The following is an 18,593-nucleotide window of genomic DNA, read 5'->3' as shown; positions in this document are numbered from 1 at the left end:
TTACGCCAACACAGCATCCATCAGCCAATCCAACCACATCTCCCACTCGTTCCCCTTACCCACACCGACGAACTCCTGCTGCCGCGGCTGCATCTGCTTGTTCCCCAGCCCGCCACTGCCGCTGGTATGATATCCCAACAGCGCGGCTTGCTGCACGCTCAGGCCCGCGAGGGCGGCAGAGTCGCCGCCCTCGGCGCCGTTCCTCTCCTTCCACTCCCTCTCAGCCTCCTTGGCCGCGTCCCGCACGACGGCCTCGACGTCCTCTTCGGCGTATAGGTGGCACTTGTCGCACTCGTCGCACGAGTTGTCGACGCCCGGGTTGTTGCCGCGGAAGTGGTTGCAGAAGTGCTGGTAGCCCTCGTCGGGCGCGATGCGCTGGCGGCAGACGTAGCACATGGCGTAGCCGCACACGCACACCAGCTTGTTGCAGCCGCCGCTCTTCAGGAACGACGTGTTGCAGCGCGGGCACGTCCGCTTGACCGCGTTCGACACGGCGTTCTCCACGTGCGTGCGCAGCGACGCCAGCGCCGACTCGTGGCACACGTGCGGGTCGCGCCACGCCTTGTGGCACGCCAGGCACGACGTCCGTCCGCACGCCGGGTGCGCGCACGTGAAGCGCAGTCCACGCCGCAGCCGGGCGACGCGCTGTCGCGAGGCGAGGAGCGGGGAGACCAAGTCGATGCGGAAGCGTCTGGGCAGGAGATAGTTGAGGGTGACGAAGAAGAAGGAGAATAGTGAGAGGAAGCGGATGAGGAAGTAGATAGGCTTGAGATACAAGAAATGCGCAGCAGGAAGAGCCCAGATGCTCAGGGTGCGGCGGAAGCCTGGTTTCCAGGAGAGAAGTGGTAACGTGACGTCGTCGACCTCAGCGTAGGCGCAGAAAGGACATTGAATGACAGGAAGGTCGCTTTTGCGCAAAGAGTCAGTAATGGCCCGCTCCTCAAACTTACGGAAAGTAGCCTCGCCGTCACGTTCCTCGGCAAGTGCGCGCTGGACGGAGTGCTGCGGAAGACATCCTTGGCACTGACCGTCGGAAACGGGAGCGATGCAGTTCAGCGTCAGCCGTTCGGTGTTCACGCTGCAAGCCCAGCCTTGGCCATACAGCGCTTCGTTCATAGAGAAACGAATGCAGCGGAAGCATATCCAGTGGCCGCTTTGGTCGCACGACGACAGGTGCTCGAAAGCGCTGGGAGTAAAGCAACACTCGCAGTCATACATCTCGCCGGCAGCCTCGGCTTCCTCCTCGTTGAGCTGCTCGGCAAGAGCTCGATCTTCAACCATCATCTCCTCGTTCTGCTTGCGTAGCAGCGGGGCGATTAATGAATCATACAGCTCCCTGTTCAGCTCCGCGCTTTTGGTCGGCACCAACCGTGGCACCAGAGCTCCACCAATGCTAGGATCCGGCTTCTGCCAGGTAACAAGCGGATGATCCTGGGCCGAGGGCGGCTTTCGACGAGTGAAGAAGCTCGTGACGGAGAACCTCCATGATTTGGACACAAGCCCTAGCAGGGTCGGACGAGCGTGGGTATAAGAATAGTTGCACTCAGCCAGAACGGCGCGAATGGTAGAGTGACTCAGGCCCTTGAATTCCTGATATAAAGCCTGCTTGACCGCCAGTTTGTATGTCTCATTCCGGAACCTCTCCTCGACCGGGAGCCGGGCATCTTTATCCGAAGTGTGGGGCGCGCGGGGTGCGTTGTCGGTAGCGTCGTGGTCCTTCTGGTCGAGCGGGGAGGTGCGATGGCGGCCGCGCACCCAACGGTCGGGCTGTCTGAGCATGGCTTCGGTGACGACCTCGAGCCTGCTCTCCTCGGAGAAGCTGTTCAGCATCTCACGGAAGACCTCGGGCTGGACGTCGGGGAAGACGGTGGTGAGGACGTCGAGCTGGGCATTGAGCGAGCTTATATCCGGGTCATCGGACTCGCCGGAGTCGGAGGATGCGGCGGCATGCGGGCTGGTGCTCTGGCTCCGGCGAGCGGTTGACGTAGCGCCAGGGTCGGGCTGAGGTTGGCGGGGGCGCAAGGTTGCGCGAAAGGGGAGACCGGACAGCATGCTGCAGACGGAGCCGTTGGGAGGGCAGTGTGTGGAAGCGGGGGCGGCCGGGTGGCTTTACATGTCGCATCTGCCCGGTGAGCGAAGCAGGATAAGCTCTGGTTGGTGCCTGGAGAAGCCGGTCGAGGGCGGGGGCTTAGACGGCGGGTTGAGTGGTGGAGAATGTGCAGCTGCAGGTGTGGTGGGGACACGCCAATCCAACGAGCTTGCGGGAGATCGCCGCAGGGCTGAGCTGCAACACCACCAAATCCTGCAAGGCGGACTTTCCTCGTCACCTGTGCCAAATGCGGGGAAGTTGTATCAACCGTCATATGACTTTTTTTTAAAAAAAAAAGTCTCTTATCTCGGAACCGCGTTATCCATGTTTCAAAGCACACGGCCCATCCTAGGGAAAGACAACGGTTTCTCTATCGGTAGCCGGCTCGGGTTAGTGCCCAGGATTATTACTGAAACATGTGAACCCATGGAAGTAGACTGTAGGCCAGAGTTGAGCATCCATGGTCGACTTGCTCAATAAGTTAAACCAGAACCAAAGGTAAAAGAAGCTTGACTGCACTTCACTCGCACATTGCACAAATCGCAACAACTCCACATTTCTAGGCATCAGGAACAAGGCTCACATTTGCCCAGCAACGGGGCGTCACACTGCCTCAGCTGTACGCCACGAAAAAGGGCTTTCAGCCTTGCCTCGGGATTGGTATCCCGTCGTGCCATAAACTAGTATCACGACGTGGCATAACAGGGAAAGCACACGTATCATACTAATAGCTCTAGCTACACCAAAAACAGAAAAAGCAAACCAAGATCATTTTTTCAGGCTTGCTAACAAACGCACATTCATTCAATCTGCATAGTTATCCATACTCTCCGCGGCATCACGATACGGCACGCATCATATCGTTATTCTCCGTAGGAAAGCCCATCCAAACACATTTATCTCAAGCACTGCAACAAGTGATATCTGGATCAGACTCGGTCCCAATCGGGAGCAAATCTAGCCTCAACTGGTAGGTATTTGAATGCACATGAGAATGTTCAGCATGTCTATTTCATTTCAAGTCTTATTGTGTTCTTGTTGGAGCCATATCTCCCCTTTGTACCTCGCCTTCGTATTTATTAATGGACATGAAAGACAGAAAAAAAAAAAAACTAAACGTGGAGTTAGACCAACGCGGTGGTCAACTGCTTCCTTTAATCGAATTTGGCAAAGGCCAGCTCGTACGCCAGACCAAGAGTCAGCTTCGCATGCTGCAGCATGTGGTCGAAGCTCAGATATTCGATCTTGTCCTCGGTGGTGTGGATCTTGCTGTCCGAGTACTTGAAGTCGCTCTCGATGACAAAAGCGGACGGATAGCCGGCCTTGCTTGCGCTCGCATGGTCGGAGCAGGCATAACCGCACTTGGTCAGGACGTAGGGAATGTCGCAGTAGGTGGTGATGACCTCCTTGATGAACTCGGTAAGGCCAGGGTCGACGTAATCGGTGATGACGCCAACAGATTCCGGCTCGCCCGCATTGATGGTCTTCTGCACGTAGCCGGTCATATCTTGCTGCAGCATCGCCTTCACGTCCCTTCCCTCCTTTTCATACGACTGGAAGATGGCTTGCGATCCGAGCAGGCCGCCCTCTTCCGCCGAGTACCAGTGGAACTCGACCGTGTTCTCACCCTTACCCTTGACAACATCTTCAGAGGTAAGCAGCACCCTCAGAGCCTCGAGGATAGTCACGGTACCGGAACCATCTTCATACACAATCAGCAAAATCTCGCTAACAATATGAGGTTACCTACCGTCGTCTGCGCCAGGAGCCGCAAGGATGGATGGCAGAAACAAGTTAATGCTGTCTTGGTGGGCACCAATCACGACAGTCTTGTCGCTCTTTCCAGGGATGGTGGCAATGATACTGCTCTGACCCCACGGGTGCTCAAACGGCTTTACCGATGCACCATGGTCGAGTGCGCCAGCGTCGGCCAAAGTTTGATTCACCTGAGACAAGAGCCAAGCTGACGACTCTGCCCCATACTGCGAACGGTAGTAGCGCGTGTGGAACGAGGTAAACTTCTCCAGGTGCTTGTGCATGTTCTCCTTCTTCAGCTGCTTGAGCAGCGGCTTGACCGTGTCATTATAGGCGGTGGTGGGCGGGAACTTGACGGTCGCGGCGCTCTTGGCGATCGAGCCGAGGTCTTGCGTGTCGGTGATGTCGAAGAAGTTGATTCCTTGCTGCGCGGCTGTTAGCGACGGCATGCGATTGTGTCTGGGAAGGGTTGACGCACCCTGCGTAGCTCCCACTTCTGGTCCTCGGTGATCCAGCGCGTCTCGCCGGGAGAGAGCTCGATCAAGAACGACTCGGCGGCTTCGGGCTCGCTGGGCAGGTTCAGGTTGGGCTGCTTGAGAGGTTCCTGGCCATCGCGCAGGATGGACAGCGCGGAGGCTGCGGCAGCGAAAGATGAGATAATGGTAGCAGACTTCATGGTGGACGTTGGTTGCAGATGACGGTGCCTGGGAGCTGGGCGCAAGCTGATAGCTGATACGGAGCTGCCAGCCCGGGGGGCCGATGACGCCGGCTCGGTGATTGCACCACATCAGGCAGTCACGCGCTCCGTGTCAGGCCCGCATCGCGCCCTTGCCTCCTGCATCTTCATCCTCCAAATGCCGTGATACCGCCTTTGGACCCTGACTATTGGACATGGCCTCTCAATTATTTGCTACGGCAACGCAAACGAGATGACATGCTACATGACCTAAGGAGCCTTCTCCGCGATAATCCACACCAACCGACGTAAGGACCGAAGTTCGCCAATCTGATCGCAAGTGGATTTGGAACCATTGTTCAATAACTCCCCAAGCAGCTCAAGCATCGACCAACCTTGCCTCCGTCTCCGATACGTGAAGACGTACCTTTATCTTCTCCGACCGCTCTACGAAAGCTGCCTCAGACGTCCCACCATGCAGTCCTCGCTTGCTGTTGGCGTCTTCGTAGAGGAACAGGAGCGGTAGCGGATTGCTTCCCCATAGCTGTAGCTTAGCCCTCCTAGTCTCCCATGCGGTGCCGACGTAAGCAACTGTGCTGAGAGCCCACACCAGAATCGGTAACATCAACCAGCTCCATCGAACCTCGACATACTGAGCCGATACGAGGGTTTGTCCACGAGCCATGTTCGCCGATTCCCATCCGTGCTCCGCGTACGGCGCATCTCGGATGCTCTTCGTGATCGCTGTTGCCAGGCTCGCAAAGCTGCAGTTGATCTTGTGCGTCGAGTTCTCGCACTCGGTCGAAGCAAATTTCCTGGTGAACATGCCTCGCAGGATCTGGACTCCGCCTCCCTCTACCGAACCATCCTGCACTGGGACAAAACGAACAGCAGGAGCTTCCACATCCATGTACCCATTGAAAGAGGAGTGAAAGAAGTCGTCGATTCCCCGGAATCCGTTTCGGCCAATGCCATAGACCTCTCCAGGCCGGACTCCGCGCTCGGGGCCCCATTCAGGATGCTGAATTTGCCAGATTGGAAAATTTCCACCGGTAAAGCCTCCTTTGCACCATTCCTTGACATCCTCCTCCCTGTAGTTTCCATTGCTCACGGCAGCCCTAAAACTGCGGATGCAGGGAATGAGGGTGCACTCGGTGCCAATGAAGCTTGCCTTGCTGTGGTCCAGCCACGACAGGTTTTCTGCAAAGTTGACGTTCCCTCTAGGCTCAATGGCTCGAATGCCCCAAGGAGGGCTGTCGTGTGTGATGGCCTGCACGTACATGACAGACCCCATCGGATTGACCGAGTCATCTGCTTCCTGGTACTGGATACGTGGCCCACCAGGAAAGCTCACCGATTTTGTATAGCCGAAAACAGCGGGGTCTTTCATCGGTACCTGTGAGTAGACCAGTTTGTCGCTAACGTCCGAACATTCGGAGCGAACTGTTACTGTCGACACAAAGCCCCATGTGCAATCGCCGGTGCGGCATGTGTAGCTGGGCTGGGCCCACAGCTCTGGCTTGTCGAAGTAGTACATGGCGTTTGCAACGTTTGTCCTGAGCAATGGATGAGCCGCAGTGTGCCAACTGTAGTTCTGACCGCTGTAGTCGTAGAAGGAGACGTTCGCCAAGAAGGCCGGTTCCGTTGCTGAAGGCACGGTTTGCGGGTGATAGCGTATGACGTTCTGGACGAAGGGCTCAAACGCCAAGGCGAGAATTGTCACCAACGCTCCAAGCGTCACCAAAGACCTGTGACTAGTAGCGTCAACGTGTGCCAAATCCGACTTTAATGAAAACTCAATAGAAGATTGACGGACCCGCCTCTCAAACTGTATAGCAACTCAATGCTGCCCGTAGCTCCCCTGCTCGCAGCATCGAAGATCGTCAGGTCGCTCAGTTTCCGGTCCTCACTCGCGAACCAGATCCATTTCATCTGGCTCAAAGCTCTGGTGGCCGGGAACAGCGTAAAGACCTTGGCGAGAGTGCTAAGCCCGGAAATCAACGAGTTGAGCGACGCGTGCTTCCATTCCGGCTGCTCGGCGCGGTTGTGCTTGGCTAGAATAACGACGATAGCGATGAGTGTGGCGGCGGAGCCGAAGATACCGAATAGCTCCCAAATCCACCAGTCTCCGAGCCAGGATGCATGACGCTTCTTGAGCGGCTCTTCATCACGGAGGGAGATTGTCTCTGTAACTTGCGACACAGGCGACTTCTTCTCATCTAGAAGAGACTCATATTTGTCGCCGTTGAGAGTGGACGAGCTGTCCCAAGCGCTGATGTTGACGTCGCGGGTCTGCAGTGGCAAATTGTCGATATGCTTCTGCTCGGTGCTTGCCAGACGAAGCGGGAGGCGCCCGCGTCGAAGGGCGGCCCACTGGAGCATCGTGGTATGCCTTGTTGCCGGATGACGATGCGAAGGAAGAGCGAGGAAGAGAGGATGGTGGGCGTGGAGCAAGCGATGAAAAGTTTGCGCCGCAAGTGGTCATACCAAAGACGGCAACTGCGCAACGTGGTGACTGCGAAAGCGGCAGGCACGACCATCTCATTCGATTCCACGCCGAAGTGAGGAAGCTATCTGATCCAGCTAACGTGCGATCAAACCTCACCTCGCCTCATCGATCCCCTCACTGCAACCGTCCTGGACGAGCAATACCGCTGTGTCATGAACTTCCAGCTCAACCGTCCATTCACCGGCCACACAGCCAAGGTCTTCACCCGTCCAAGCATCCAGAACGCTGTAGGAGCCGCCTTCTTCGAGCTTCGGAACTTCGCCCCAGTTCGCCGTCTTGTTCGCTGGACTGTCGTCCGTATTGAATAACCAGACCATCGTACCGTTTTGCGAACGCCCAGCCCAAAACTCAGCGGGCCTTGTTGCGTTAAATGTCCAATCAGGATTGGTCCCCCACTTGTATGGGGCCGCTGGCGCACCGAACACTGTGTCTTGGTGGAAGGCAAGAAGATATTTGTTCAGCAAGATAGCCAAATAATCGTCCTCTAGCACGTCAAGCGGCGTGCCAATTAGGAGCGGCGACTTCATGGCCGCCCAAAAGGCGAAATGGGATCGCGATTCCGCCAAGGTCAGTCCACCGTTACCGACCTCAAGCATGTCGGTGTCGCCGTGGCTCCAGAAGTCGACGTTATTGAGCTGAAAAGAGTTCAGGTTCAGGATACGGAGTACGCTGTCCCACCGATCTACCTTTATTGTTGGCATTCTCTTGCGGATCGAAGAGATATCGGAGGATATCAAGACTGACCTTGAATGTCTCTGGACATGCGCCAAGAGCTTCCGGTCTCGTTTCCCCAGACTTTGACATCAGCATGACCCCAGTTGCACATGCTGAACAGAATCGGCCGTTCCTGATCCAGGAGAGCATCCCGCATGCGACGGTATCGCTCAGCAGAATTGGAATCAGTGTAATTATACCCGTCGGGGCAGAGGCCGGTCGTGTCAATGCCTGTGCCGCTGTTAGCTACTTATCGCAGCTCCCGCTCCTGACAACTCACAAGTCCCGTTGTTCAACTCCGAGCTGTCGAGGTTGTCTGCGACGCAATAATCGCACTCGTCTGTCCAGTTCGATGGCACGCCGCAGTTGTCATATTTCAGGTCTGCCAGGTTCGGAATTAAGAAGGAGATCATCAATGGACATTGAGCAGAAGCGAAGACTCACAGTCAACTCCCCACTCCGCCCATGTCTCAGCATCCAGATTCTCGTACCCCAAACTTGCTGGATACTCTTCACAAGTCACGGTTCCGGCGCTGCTGTAAATTCCGAACTTCAACCCGAGGTCGTGAATCTTCGCTGCGGTGCCATTGATGCCGTCGGGAAAGCGGGTGTAGTTGGGCAGAAGCCTGCTAGTGACTTCATCCCTACCATTGAAATCTGACCAGCAGTCGTCAATGTTGACGTATTGATACCCGGCGTCCTTCAATCCGAGCGAGACAAGATACTCTGCTGCAGTCAGGAACGAGTCCTCGGTGATGTCACAGTGGAACGCGTTCCAGGAGTTCCAGCCTAAAGCGGGGAGCCTTCCCACATCATCGGGAAGTACGAGGGCGCAAGCGAGAGGCGCGAAGAAGCTAACAAGAACGTGAGCGAAAACCATCATACTTGAGAGGAGTGCAATCAGGACTGCGTTGATGGGCCGTAATTTGAAAGCGCGGTCGGCAATTTATATATCGAGATCACGCCTGGTTCAGTGAGACTGGAGGCATAATTCATGCCCCACAAGGCACTAAAGCACCTTCTCCGCAACTGACCCCGCCGGTCGCGTCATGGCAACCCGAAAATTTCCACTTCTTCGGAGGAAAGTTGAATCGAGCAAACTGCAAATAATCCGCCTAGCCGATTTATCCAGAAAAGGTATGCTTCTTCGCAGCCGGGCGGACGGACAAATCGCAAAATCCCATGTTGGACATGATTGACCGCATCAGGCCAAGATGACACTGCCGGCCTCCTTCCTCACGATGGTGATGATGATGTTGGGCTATCTCGGGCAATTAAGATGTTGATGGGAATAGCAATAGTCCAACCTATGATTGGGTTGAGGCTTCTACCGCATGTTGTAAGAGATGTGTGGAGAGTCTCCGTGCTAGTTGTGTGTACTTGACCAATGAAGCACTACTCGTAAGTATGCTGACTGTGTACTCAGCACCGGAAGCATTCACAGCGATTTCAACCTCCGTACTCGACTGCGACACTTGAACCTCCTCCTTTCTGGGCTCTTCTTCATCCGCCTTCTTCACCGTCATTACCGCCTCGCCGTCCAGGCTCAAGACCAAAACCTCCTCGGTCATCGCCGGCACGCCAAACGTCAGTTCCACAACTCCATCGTCGTCCCTTACCCAAGCCGCCCGGAACTTCCCCAGCCCCGTCGTGAATCCTCCTTTAGCCCTCTCCAGACCACCGTACAACGACTGGATCCACCAGCGCCTACTCTGAACATCCATAACCCTCAAGCTGACCACAAACTCGGTCAGTGTCGTCGTCGGCCCGGCGTCCCAGCCGTGCGCGTGACTGACGTACGACGCATCGCTCTTGTACAGGCCTTCACTGCGGTACCCGAACGAGCCGTCAATCTTGTAGCCCTCGATGACGGTGCTCTGCGTGCCGTTAGGGCTGTTGGCGTCTCGCTAAAACAAATAAGCATCGGTACGTAGCACCTAAACAAGTCAAATAGTTTTAACGCTCGATTGATTCTTGGTTGGGCTAGTAGCGATATACACTAGCATGTATCTATGTACAACACCCCGCCTTCGCGAGCACTTTTAGGCTATATATTTAATAATCTTGTCCGAAAAGTCATTCGACATCGGTGATTGCGTCACTTTTAGAAAGCCGAGAGTAGCAATAACGGCAAAAGGGTTCTCTGCCCAGCCGGTCTTTGTACTGACTAGGAATTCCAGACTAACATTAGCTGAATATTATCTCATGAAAGGACTCATTCGACTTTGTTGTCTAATTTGTGGATGAGTCCATGCAGCAGATGGGGAACTTACCTTGACGTCTTCGCGGCACATTGAATCTCCTCGACCGGCGCGACCCTTCGGCGCGTCCTCCGGTGCGTCTTCAGGCAGGTTCTCCGGCACATCCTCCGGCAGGTCCTCCAACATTTCTTTTATGTATATCGCTTGCCTGATATAGATGCAGTAGAACGACATATGCAGTGTTCAGCTTCCCAGCCAATAGATAAGCTACGATAAGCTTTTACATATGGATCGAAGGACCGCCGGAGGAAGTGTCGGAGGAGGTGCCGGAGGATCGCCCCGGCCGAGAAGATAGCTACAAGAGTGCGAGCAAGCATCGCGATGACTATTGTACCAGCGTGATCAATGTAGTCTTCTCGAAATTGGACATGAGCGGCGCTGCAGTACCGCCACTAATTAGCCCGAATATTAGAATAATGGCTCCTACATGGAGACGACCAATATGCAAGTCCACAGCGCGTCTTTTGTCCGATTTCTTTGGGTTGTTGAGTTCGATTGGCTAAATATATGCATTTGCGCAAGATTGAATGTCTAAAATAATACTTTTTTGCTTGTGCGTTCGTTGAGATCCCAAACATTAGATGATATGATTAGAAGTATCAAGAGACGACAAAGATATCGTCCTGCGCGCCGGGCTTCCAGCCACATTTTTCGCTATAAGCAGGTGATTCGCCTTGCTGAACTTTGATGTTGTTGCCGGACTGCTCTGTTTGTCACAACAATTGTTAGTTGAGTATATACCCAGGAGCTTCTGGATGGTAGGACTGCCGCTTACGATTCCACGCGATAATCTGCTTTGCACCCGCAACGCACTTTGAGCTGTCGTACTCACACATCACAGGAGGTTTCGCCTTGGCCAGCTTTCTGTCTGAAGTAGCTCCAGTAACGTTGCATCTGTATGGCTGCATATACCTGATGAAAAGAACTTAGCAACTCATGAGGCTCACGCACTTCTCTTTGGTTCACATACATATTCGCCTGTCCGCACCCATTAGGCACCCACAGCCACGCACAAGTACAGCCTGCAGGGGGACAAGCTGGAAGGTCAACTGGCGCCTCGTACGTGGCAAGCCGCTTCCAAGGCGTGCTGACGAGTGATTCGCATTAGCCCATCTATCCACCGCGGCACAGATGCTTGACAGAATAGGAACGAATGAAGAACACTTACTGCTCCAGCACCGAAAACACCACCAAATCCTCCATCCCCACCTTCGCCACATCACTCTCATACGCAATCGCCCACGCCGTCCCCGCCGCCATGCTGCGGTTCTGCGCATGCATGAACCCGCCATCCGGCAGACACTCCTTTCCATCCCACTCGCCCGCCCAGTCCTCGGGATGCTCGGCGCCGTCCGGCCACTCGCTGGCCATCACGCCGTCGTAGCTCAGCGTTGTGAAGGCGCGGTTGTTGGCGATCTCGACGGTGAAGGCGCCGCCGGCCGGGATGGAGAGGAACTCGCCGGCGGGCGGAGGAAGCTTGTCGCAGCCACGGTCAGCTTGGAACCACCATGATGACTGCGGTAGGTCGTAGAGGGGTCCGACGGGTAGGTTGTTGTTTTGGTTGTCGGAATCCGGGTTGCTGCCGTTGCGGCAATACATGCCTGGGGCCCATGCGGCCAGATGCGCCTGGGCGAGGGTTGTGAGGGTAAGAAGGGAGAGGGTGGAGGAGAGCATGATGGTGGTAAGAGTGTTCGTGTGAAGCTCTTGAAAGAAATGGTTGGGTCTTTGGGATGGGTATGAGTTTAAATACTTTTGGAGGTGGTTCGAATCTGAAGATTAGAAGGGACATCTCCAGCTGCTAATTCTGGGGGTACTCTGGTTCACTATGATAGACTGTGGCCAATCAAGATTGCTTGTTAGCGAAAGGACTGTTGGTGTTTCACAAAACGGATGGCAGCAGCTTCTCACGGCCCTAAATTCTCCCACTTCAGGACGGAATCCTTCGTGTTATGAGCAGCAGTTCCTTTCCACTGGCACAGAAGTTTCATTTCGGGATCCCAGAAATTTCCTAATTAGGCGAGGTCTGCGACGTTTGATGTTGATGAAAGGGCATTGGGCTGAATTAGTCTCGTTAGTGCTGTTACGCCAACGCAGTACAGGAGTGAATCCTTCGAAACGGAAATGATTCGATACCATCCGCCCTAATACGCCGCATCCTGCCGAGCCGTCTTATTTTTCACTCAAAAACCCAGCCTCAATTGCACGATTGCTTATACTCTAGAACACATGTGAAGTCCTCATCGCCGTGTAAGACCTTAGACAGGAATGCTTTTTTCTATAGACTCCAATGCATAGGCGATTATATTCCAAGTGCATCACTAAGAAGCATGCGTATTTTCTCATCATCGTTCGTCTCCTTCTCCCTCCCCCATGCCACTAGTCCCGGTGCATCTTTCCCATCAGCATCTCGAAGTTTCGGATCCGCTCCTTTGTCAAGCAGAATCTCAACTGCCAGCGGCATGCCAGAAACAACGGCATGGTGAAGCGCAGTGCGGCGCTGTGTCCCGGCAAACTCGTCCAATTTGATGCCCGGCTGCGCCACGAGTATATCCAACATCTGCTCATCATCCGGTGCCATCTGCGAGGCCGCACCTCTGCCGCCGCCCTTCCACATCACGGCAGCAGAGAGTAGAGGAGTCATACCGGATGCGTTCACAGCATTGACATCAGCGCCTTTGTGCAGAAGCATCGCAGCCGCCATGGGGCTGCGGCGCCGCACCGCCAGGTGCAACGGTGTGTCTCGCGTCGCGGGCACCTGGATTTTGACTTTCGTCCCTCCCTTTTCCTCGGATAGTAGCAACAATGCCAGTGCATCTAACCGGTACTTCTCAAGTCCGCGCGATTCGGGCCCCTTGAAGATCTTCTCGAGGGCGCACTCGCCGTTGCGATCTTTTGCGTTGGGGTCGACGCCTGCGAATACCATGTCGTAGACCATGTTGACGTAGCCGTCGTTGTCGTTGTTCTCAATCGCCAGGTGCAGCGGCGTCTTGTTATAGTGGCGAGGGGAGACGATATGCACATCCACTTGATATTCGAGAAGGGCCCTGACTATTTTGCTATGCTTGGCACTGGCGCCACGGATTGCGTTGAGAAGCGGCCCTCGCCGCGGCTTAGCTTTCGTACCTGGGTTGCATTTCTGTGAGAGCAGCTGGCGGACGGCGCCGACAGAACCGCGAGTGCAGAAGACTTCGAGGAGCTTGTTGGTCTCGTCCACCCACCGGTTGATGTTCCAACCAGCCAGGGCTTGCTTTGTGCGCGATGTCATTTGACTCGTTGCAATGCTTTTGGCGTGCTGACCAGCCTTCCGCGCATCCTCCATGAAAAGGGTGGGTGATGGCGCAGACTTGGGAACTCTCTTCGTCCGTTCTTGTTTCTGAACCGGCTTTTCCGGAACGTTTCTGGGCTTCGATGGCTGTGATGCATGCCTCTTCCCCTTCTTCGGTGGCTTGGCTTTCTGTTTTCCAGGTGTAGATGAATCTTCGGATCCAAGCGCCATGGAAGAAGATCCATTAAGCATGAGAGGCTCCACTGGAAGATTGAGGCCTGCATTTGCATCCGTCCCATGGTTTGTCCGGCTCTGCTCTCCGCTTGGTTCAGACACAATTTCAGACTCATCTTTCGCATCTTCTACACTAGCTTGTTTGTCTGTACGAGGACCTTTCACTCGGCGGGCTGCTGCTTCATCATCTTCGTCCATACCTCCTGGGGATTCCTCGATTAACTTCTCATGCCACCGGACCATCTTCTTGGTTCCATGAGACTGCTTTGATGGCGAACTTTTCTCATTCCCCACCTGCTTTGTAGATTGTCCTTTTTCGCGTTCTTGGGAGATTGCGTCTTCTTTCATGTGTCTTTTATCCAATGTCTCATGGGCTGCATCAGAGTATTGCTGGTTATGGGAGGAGATGACCAGCTGCATGCCCGAGTCCTTTGAGATATCATCCTGGAAGGCCCCATTCAAGGTGTGGTTGGAGATAGACGGAGATATGTCCTGATCCTCCTTTCGATACTCTATTTGAAGTGGCGGTAGGCATTCGGGCGCAGGAACTTTGTCGGTGGGCTCTTTATGCTCAAGTTCATCAGATGGCCACGTTAGATACAATTTCCGCGGTACTGAAACATCAACAGTACGGGAGCTTGTATGCCCTGTTTCAGGATCCTTATGAGGCCTGTCTGAAATTGCTTGTGGCTCTGGCTTCTGTTGATCAGAATTTTGTTGATATAGTACCAATTGCTTGCCAGTGTCCATGGCTAAAGCCTTGCGATCGACACTCCGGAGAGGGGCCAAGGTCAATTCATTCAGGTATTCTTCCTCTTCAGAGCTATCCAGATCTTCGTTCTTCGATTCCCAAAGGTTATTGTCATCAAGTTTCGAGGGAAGCGCACCTTCAAGGGTTTTGCTGTCCATTTGCACGGGTGATCGAAATGGGGCTTCGTACAGAGGTGACGGTTGTAAAGAGGCAGTAGCTTCGCAGCTGCCAGCCTCAGAACCTGAAGAGTCTTCTTCGATCACGAACCCATCAGCAAGCTTTGCTTGCTTCTTCACCACCGGATCTTCCTCATCTGAACTGCTATCATCTTCAACAATGTATCCAAGCGCAATATCTTCGTTGCGGGACTTTTCAGGCGTTCGATTATAAGCTGGTTCTCTCATGGTTCTGCGGCTTCTCTTCGGCTGTTGGATCGTGGTGTAAGAAGCCATGCTTTCGTCCATGCTCTCCGAGAAGGATCCCAGAGATAGCCGCCGGTTCACTGTTCTGCTATTCAAACTCTCCCAAGAAGAGCGTGTGATATCCTCGACGTCAACAGTGGCATCTGTTGAGGCTGTAATCCAGTTTTCGATTGATTGTGAGTGATTCACGTCCATCGGAGCTGGAGGGAGCTGGGGCTCAAACAGAGCAGCAGCACGCGCTGATACTTCAGCAGCAGTGGCATCTCTCATTGTCTCATTGAACCCCTCGGGGTTCAAAGGCGTTTGAAACTCGAAGGCTCCAGCTTCGAACTCATCCCAACAGTCCAGGCAGCAAAACTGTCGGAAGGACGGCGTCTGCTGAATATCAACCATCAGGTTTTTTACAGTTGACCTATTTTTCGGGTCATCCTGTAAGAGATTTTTGACCCAGGTGATGGCTTCATTGGCCGAATCAACGTGTGGGGACATGATCTTCGTCAGCCAGTCCAAGGCTGTTGGGAGGTTTGCCCAGATAGATTGTGAATGGTCTTTGTTGTTCGAGTTCCTTGCCATGAAATTTCGGAAAGTGGCTAGATTGCTCCCGAGTAGTACTGTGGTCATTTCGAGGTAAACAACTCCCAATGACCACATATCACTCGCTTTGTTCCTTCTGTGACGATGAGCAACCTCTGGCGCAACGTAATCAATGCTGATAGGAAGCATATCATGCGTAGTGCTTCTGCCGGACTGGGAGAAGTCTGTTGCGGTCCCAAAGTCACTAAGGTAGATCTTGTTCTGCTCGGCAACAAGAACGTTTCGCGTAGTGATGTCCGTGTGCCTGATGCTTTGGTCATGGAGATAATTGATAGCGCTTGCAAGACAGCCATAGAAAGGCTGAACATGTCTCCTTCTCCCTTCATTTCGAGGGTCTCCGAGATATGTTAGGAATTCAAGGAGGTTACACTTAGCAACAGGGCGCATCAGGTAGGCTATGAAGTTGTTGTCCGTGTATGAGCCGATGTAATTCACCAAATGGCGATGCGAGAGCTTCTTTAAGATTTCAACCTCCTTGATGAAATCATTTTGTCGTCTGAGGTTCATCGCCGAATCTCTTCGCCGGGGAATCCGTTTTCGTGCGAAGATGGCAAAGCTGAGCTTGCTGGTGACCTTGTCAACCTGTCTATTTTCACATCAGTCAGCCTCGGGACTCAGACATTAGCAGCTCACTCACCCGAACCCCCCTTGTCCTAGCACTTCCTGGACCCAGAAATATGCATCAGCACTTCCTGCAATGAGTTGGTGCTCTCCCCCTTCGATTACAAGCGAACGTGCTTCGGGACTCAGCACATGATGTTGGAAGTTGAGGAAATTAATCTTCAACTCGGAGTTGATTAGGAAGTTGGGTAAGGTTTGGTTATCGAACGGAAGATGGAAATCGACGTAGTGGTGGGCCTCAAACTGATCCATGTACACTTCATGGTTACCCGCAGCGATGTTGCGCAATACCGTATAGATGCGCGGTCTGTATTTCCAGTTCCTTGGGACTCCATCGTTTTGGGTTCGAGCAGCATCGACGTGTAACAGAAGATCTGCGATTCTTTGAAACTTATCGGGGGTAAAGGGAGGCTGACACAACTTCTCCAGCGCGCCTTCAGCCTGGTCCGCGGGAATGGATGCCCAGGCCTGCGGTTTGCTGCCAGATCTTCGGAAGCGAAAAGGATTCGAGTGGAAACTCATGATGAGAACCGACGGGAACGAGTGGAGTCGAGCTGGCGACAGCAATGGCGACCAGGAAGCACCCCCAAGGCTGAGGTTTATCGGACGTTGAAGTTTGCTCGTATACTTAGCATAGCTAAGTGCGCCATAGAATCCTACGTGTGACTCGGGATTGCGGGTCACACAGCCCACTCATGCTGCGGGGGCGCAAACTTCAGCTTCTCAGCCCCCATCAAACCCCGCACCCTTATCACCACAGAATCAGCCTCATGTGCGTGTGAGCTGAGCCGCGCGACAGCCTTGCCCCTACTTAAGTCAGCCTTACACCCACCTCTACCGCCAGCGACGATTCCACAGACAGAAGCAAACATGGCTTCAGGCGTTGAAGGAGCCGCCGCCATTGCTGGCTTCATTAGCCTGGCTTTCGAAGCATTTGAGGGATGCCTCGAGGCATACAGATTCGTTTATACGGCTCAAAGTATGGGCAGTGATGGCGACTCTGTGCGTTCTAAACTGGTGTGGGAACGGCATCGCCTGTGCGAGTGGGGAGAGCGAACCGGCGTCCGCAACATTGCACAGGAAAAGCTCAATTGGAATTTAGCCGTCACATTGCTGAATCAGCAAAAAGCACTCATGACCTCTGCGGAAGCTCTGGAAGCGAAGTACAAGCTACGCATTCCGGAAGAGATCATCAGTGCCAGCGACATCGAGAATGAGGCTTCCAGTGAAAGCACGCTGGGAAAGCTGCTACAGCGGCTCAAGCCGGAGATCAATCAACCCAGCAGCAAGTTTATTCACTCCCAAAATGGACCTCTCAAAAGGCTCAAGTGGGCCGCCGTTGGGAAGACTCAGGCTCTTCGAATCGTCAGCGAGATAGAAGATATCAACAACCGCTTGTACAGCCTTCTCGACTCGGCGGATCAGCATCGGCTGAAACTCGCCACAGAAGCTCTTCTAAGAGATCTGGTCTCCAGGTCAGCCAACTCAGCCGAACTCGAATCCATTAAGCAGCTTCTCTATCCAAAACAATCATTCAACGACCGGCAGATAGCAGCAGCCGCGGAGCTTAAGCAGATCATGTCGATCGTGGGCAGAAAGAACCCGGATCACACGCTAGATGCGGCAACCTTGGTCGAAATGGGTCTAAAGCTCAAACTTCTAAGCACCAAAAGGCTCAAACCGCTACCTCCTGCGTCGCGATTGGAATGCTATGGTATTGAATTGGGAAGATACCGAGATACCGATGTCCTCATTGAGTGGAGATCGGCAGAAGAAGAAACTTGGGATCTCATGGAGCCCCAAATGAAAGCCCTTGCCGTTCTCCTCGGGAAAATGGATGGCAGCGCTTTTCCAGTACTACCGTGCATGGGCCTTGTTTCTTGGAAAGAACTGGATTGCTTCGGATTGGTTTACAACCTCTCTTCGCTAAAGCTTAACGGCCGAATCGAGCTCAAGTCACTCCACGAAATCATCTGTGAGCAGCCACAGGCTTCGCTAAGCCGCCGATTCGACATTGCCATGGCTTTGGCTGAAGCCGTTCTTCAATTCCATACCGCCGGCTGGCTACACAAAGGCATCCGCTCCGAGAACATAATTTTCATCACGAATAAGGGTGCATCATTGGAGCACTGTCTTGGTACAACAGCTTACTTGATTGGATTTGAGAACGCTCGGCCGGACACTGAAGATGGCCAGATGTTGACTCGACAGCCGCAAACATCCCTGGAGGACGACCTGTACAGACATCCATCAGCAAGAGGAGCGGACAGACAATCGTTCCGGAAGGCGTTTGATCTATATTCGCTGGGGTGTGTCCTTTTAGAGCTTGGTTCATGGGAGAGACTTGTAGATCTACACTCCAGCACTCCAGATCTCTCTGAACGGATCCAAAAGGCTGAACGGGACGAGAAGATGCTGCCTCTACCCTCGCTTGTCGAGTTCGGATATGACGCGGAAGAGATGGCAAAGTTGTCTCACACTGCTGGACAGAATTTCACCGATGTAGTCTCTCTTTGTCTCACAAACAATGAATCGGACTGTGAGAAGACAGAGGATTCCTTGAAAATTCAGAAATCAGTTGTGGAGATGCTTGGTAGATGTAGCTGCTGAGAGACGAGAGATTTAGAGATCGGCGGAGACCTTTCAATAAGCATGCAGTGCATTTTTTAACGGGTGAGATAATAGCAGTAAATATTAGAACT

The 18,593-nt window shown here is 53.6% G+C and overlaps 7 protein-coding genes across 7 annotated transcripts; 1 reads left to right on the top strand and 6 right to left on the bottom strand.

The window, feature by feature from the left end:
- On the bottom strand, positions 1–2,052 carry LTHEOB_8844 (Ring finger protein; the record flags this gene model as incomplete). The annotated part of the gene is made up of 1 exon (XM_035518366.1): positions 1–2,052. One exon carries the CDS (start codon positions 2,050–2,052, stop codon positions 1–3), a length of 2,052 nt encoding a protein of 683 aa, XP_035369743.1.
- A 1,191-nt stretch (positions 2,053–3,243) lies between these two features.
- LTHEOB_8843 (Leucine aminopeptidase) lies at positions 3,244–4,520 on the bottom strand (the record flags this gene model as incomplete). Its single annotated transcript, XM_035518365.1, has 3 exons — positions 3,244–3,791; positions 3,840–4,269; positions 4,323–4,520. The coding sequence occupies 3 exons, from the start codon at positions 4,518–4,520 to the stop codon at positions 3,244–3,246; spliced, it is 1,176 nt and encodes a 391-aa protein (XP_035369742.1).
- A 379-nt stretch (positions 4,521–4,899) lies between these two features.
- Positions 4,900–8,626, bottom strand: LTHEOB_8842 (Alpha-galactosidase protein; the record flags this gene model as incomplete). The annotated part of the gene is made up of 6 exons (XM_035518364.1): positions 4,900–6,268; positions 6,337–6,812; positions 7,173–7,711; positions 7,774–7,974; positions 8,024–8,125; positions 8,188–8,626. The coding sequence occupies 6 exons, from the start codon at positions 8,624–8,626 to the stop codon at positions 4,900–4,902; spliced, it is 3,126 nt and encodes a 1,041-aa protein (XP_035369741.1).
- Positions 8,627–8,947: 321 nt separating this feature from the next.
- Positions 8,948–10,130, bottom strand: LTHEOB_8841 (Catabolic L-serine/threonine dehydratase; the record flags this gene model as incomplete). Its single annotated transcript, XM_035518363.1, has 3 exons — positions 8,948–9,004; positions 9,159–9,620; positions 10,017–10,130. 3 exons carry the CDS (start codon positions 10,128–10,130, stop codon positions 8,948–8,950), a joined length of 633 nt encoding a protein of 210 aa, XP_035369740.1.
- Positions 10,131–10,603: 473 nt separating this feature from the next.
- Positions 10,604–11,678, bottom strand: LTHEOB_8840 (uncharacterized protein; the record flags this gene model as incomplete). The annotated part of the gene is made up of 3 exons (XM_035518362.1): positions 10,604–10,710; positions 10,780–10,916; positions 11,173–11,678. 3 exons carry the CDS (start codon positions 11,676–11,678, stop codon positions 10,604–10,606), a joined length of 750 nt encoding a protein of 249 aa, XP_035369739.1.
- Positions 11,679–12,303: 625 nt separating this feature from the next.
- Positions 12,304–16,413, bottom strand: LTHEOB_8839 (Serine threonine protein kinase; the record flags this gene model as incomplete). Its single annotated transcript, XM_035518360.1, has 2 exons — positions 12,304–15,856; positions 15,908–16,413. The coding sequence occupies 2 exons, from the start codon at positions 16,411–16,413 to the stop codon at positions 12,304–12,306; spliced, it is 4,059 nt and encodes a 1,352-aa protein (XP_035369738.1).
- Positions 16,414–16,761: 348 nt separating this feature from the next.
- On the top strand, positions 16,762–18,501 carry LTHEOB_8838 (Het-s domain protein; the record flags this gene model as incomplete). Its single annotated transcript, XM_035518359.1, has 1 exon — positions 16,762–18,501. One exon carries the CDS (start codon positions 16,762–16,764, stop codon positions 18,499–18,501), a length of 1,740 nt encoding a protein of 579 aa, XP_035369737.1.
- Between the last annotated feature and the right edge of the window lie 92 nt (positions 18,502–18,593).

Source organism: Lasiodiplodia theobromae (genome assembly GCF_012971845.1).
Source record: "Lasiodiplodia theobromae strain AM2As chromosome Unknown scaffold_29, whole genome shotgun sequence".
Taxonomy (NCBI): Eukaryota; Fungi; Ascomycota; class Dothideomycetes; order Botryosphaeriales; family Botryosphaeriaceae; genus Lasiodiplodia; species Lasiodiplodia theobromae.
The sequence above is the reverse complement of the archived record's forward strand: the minus strand, read 5'-3'. Positions and strand labels throughout refer to the sequence as shown.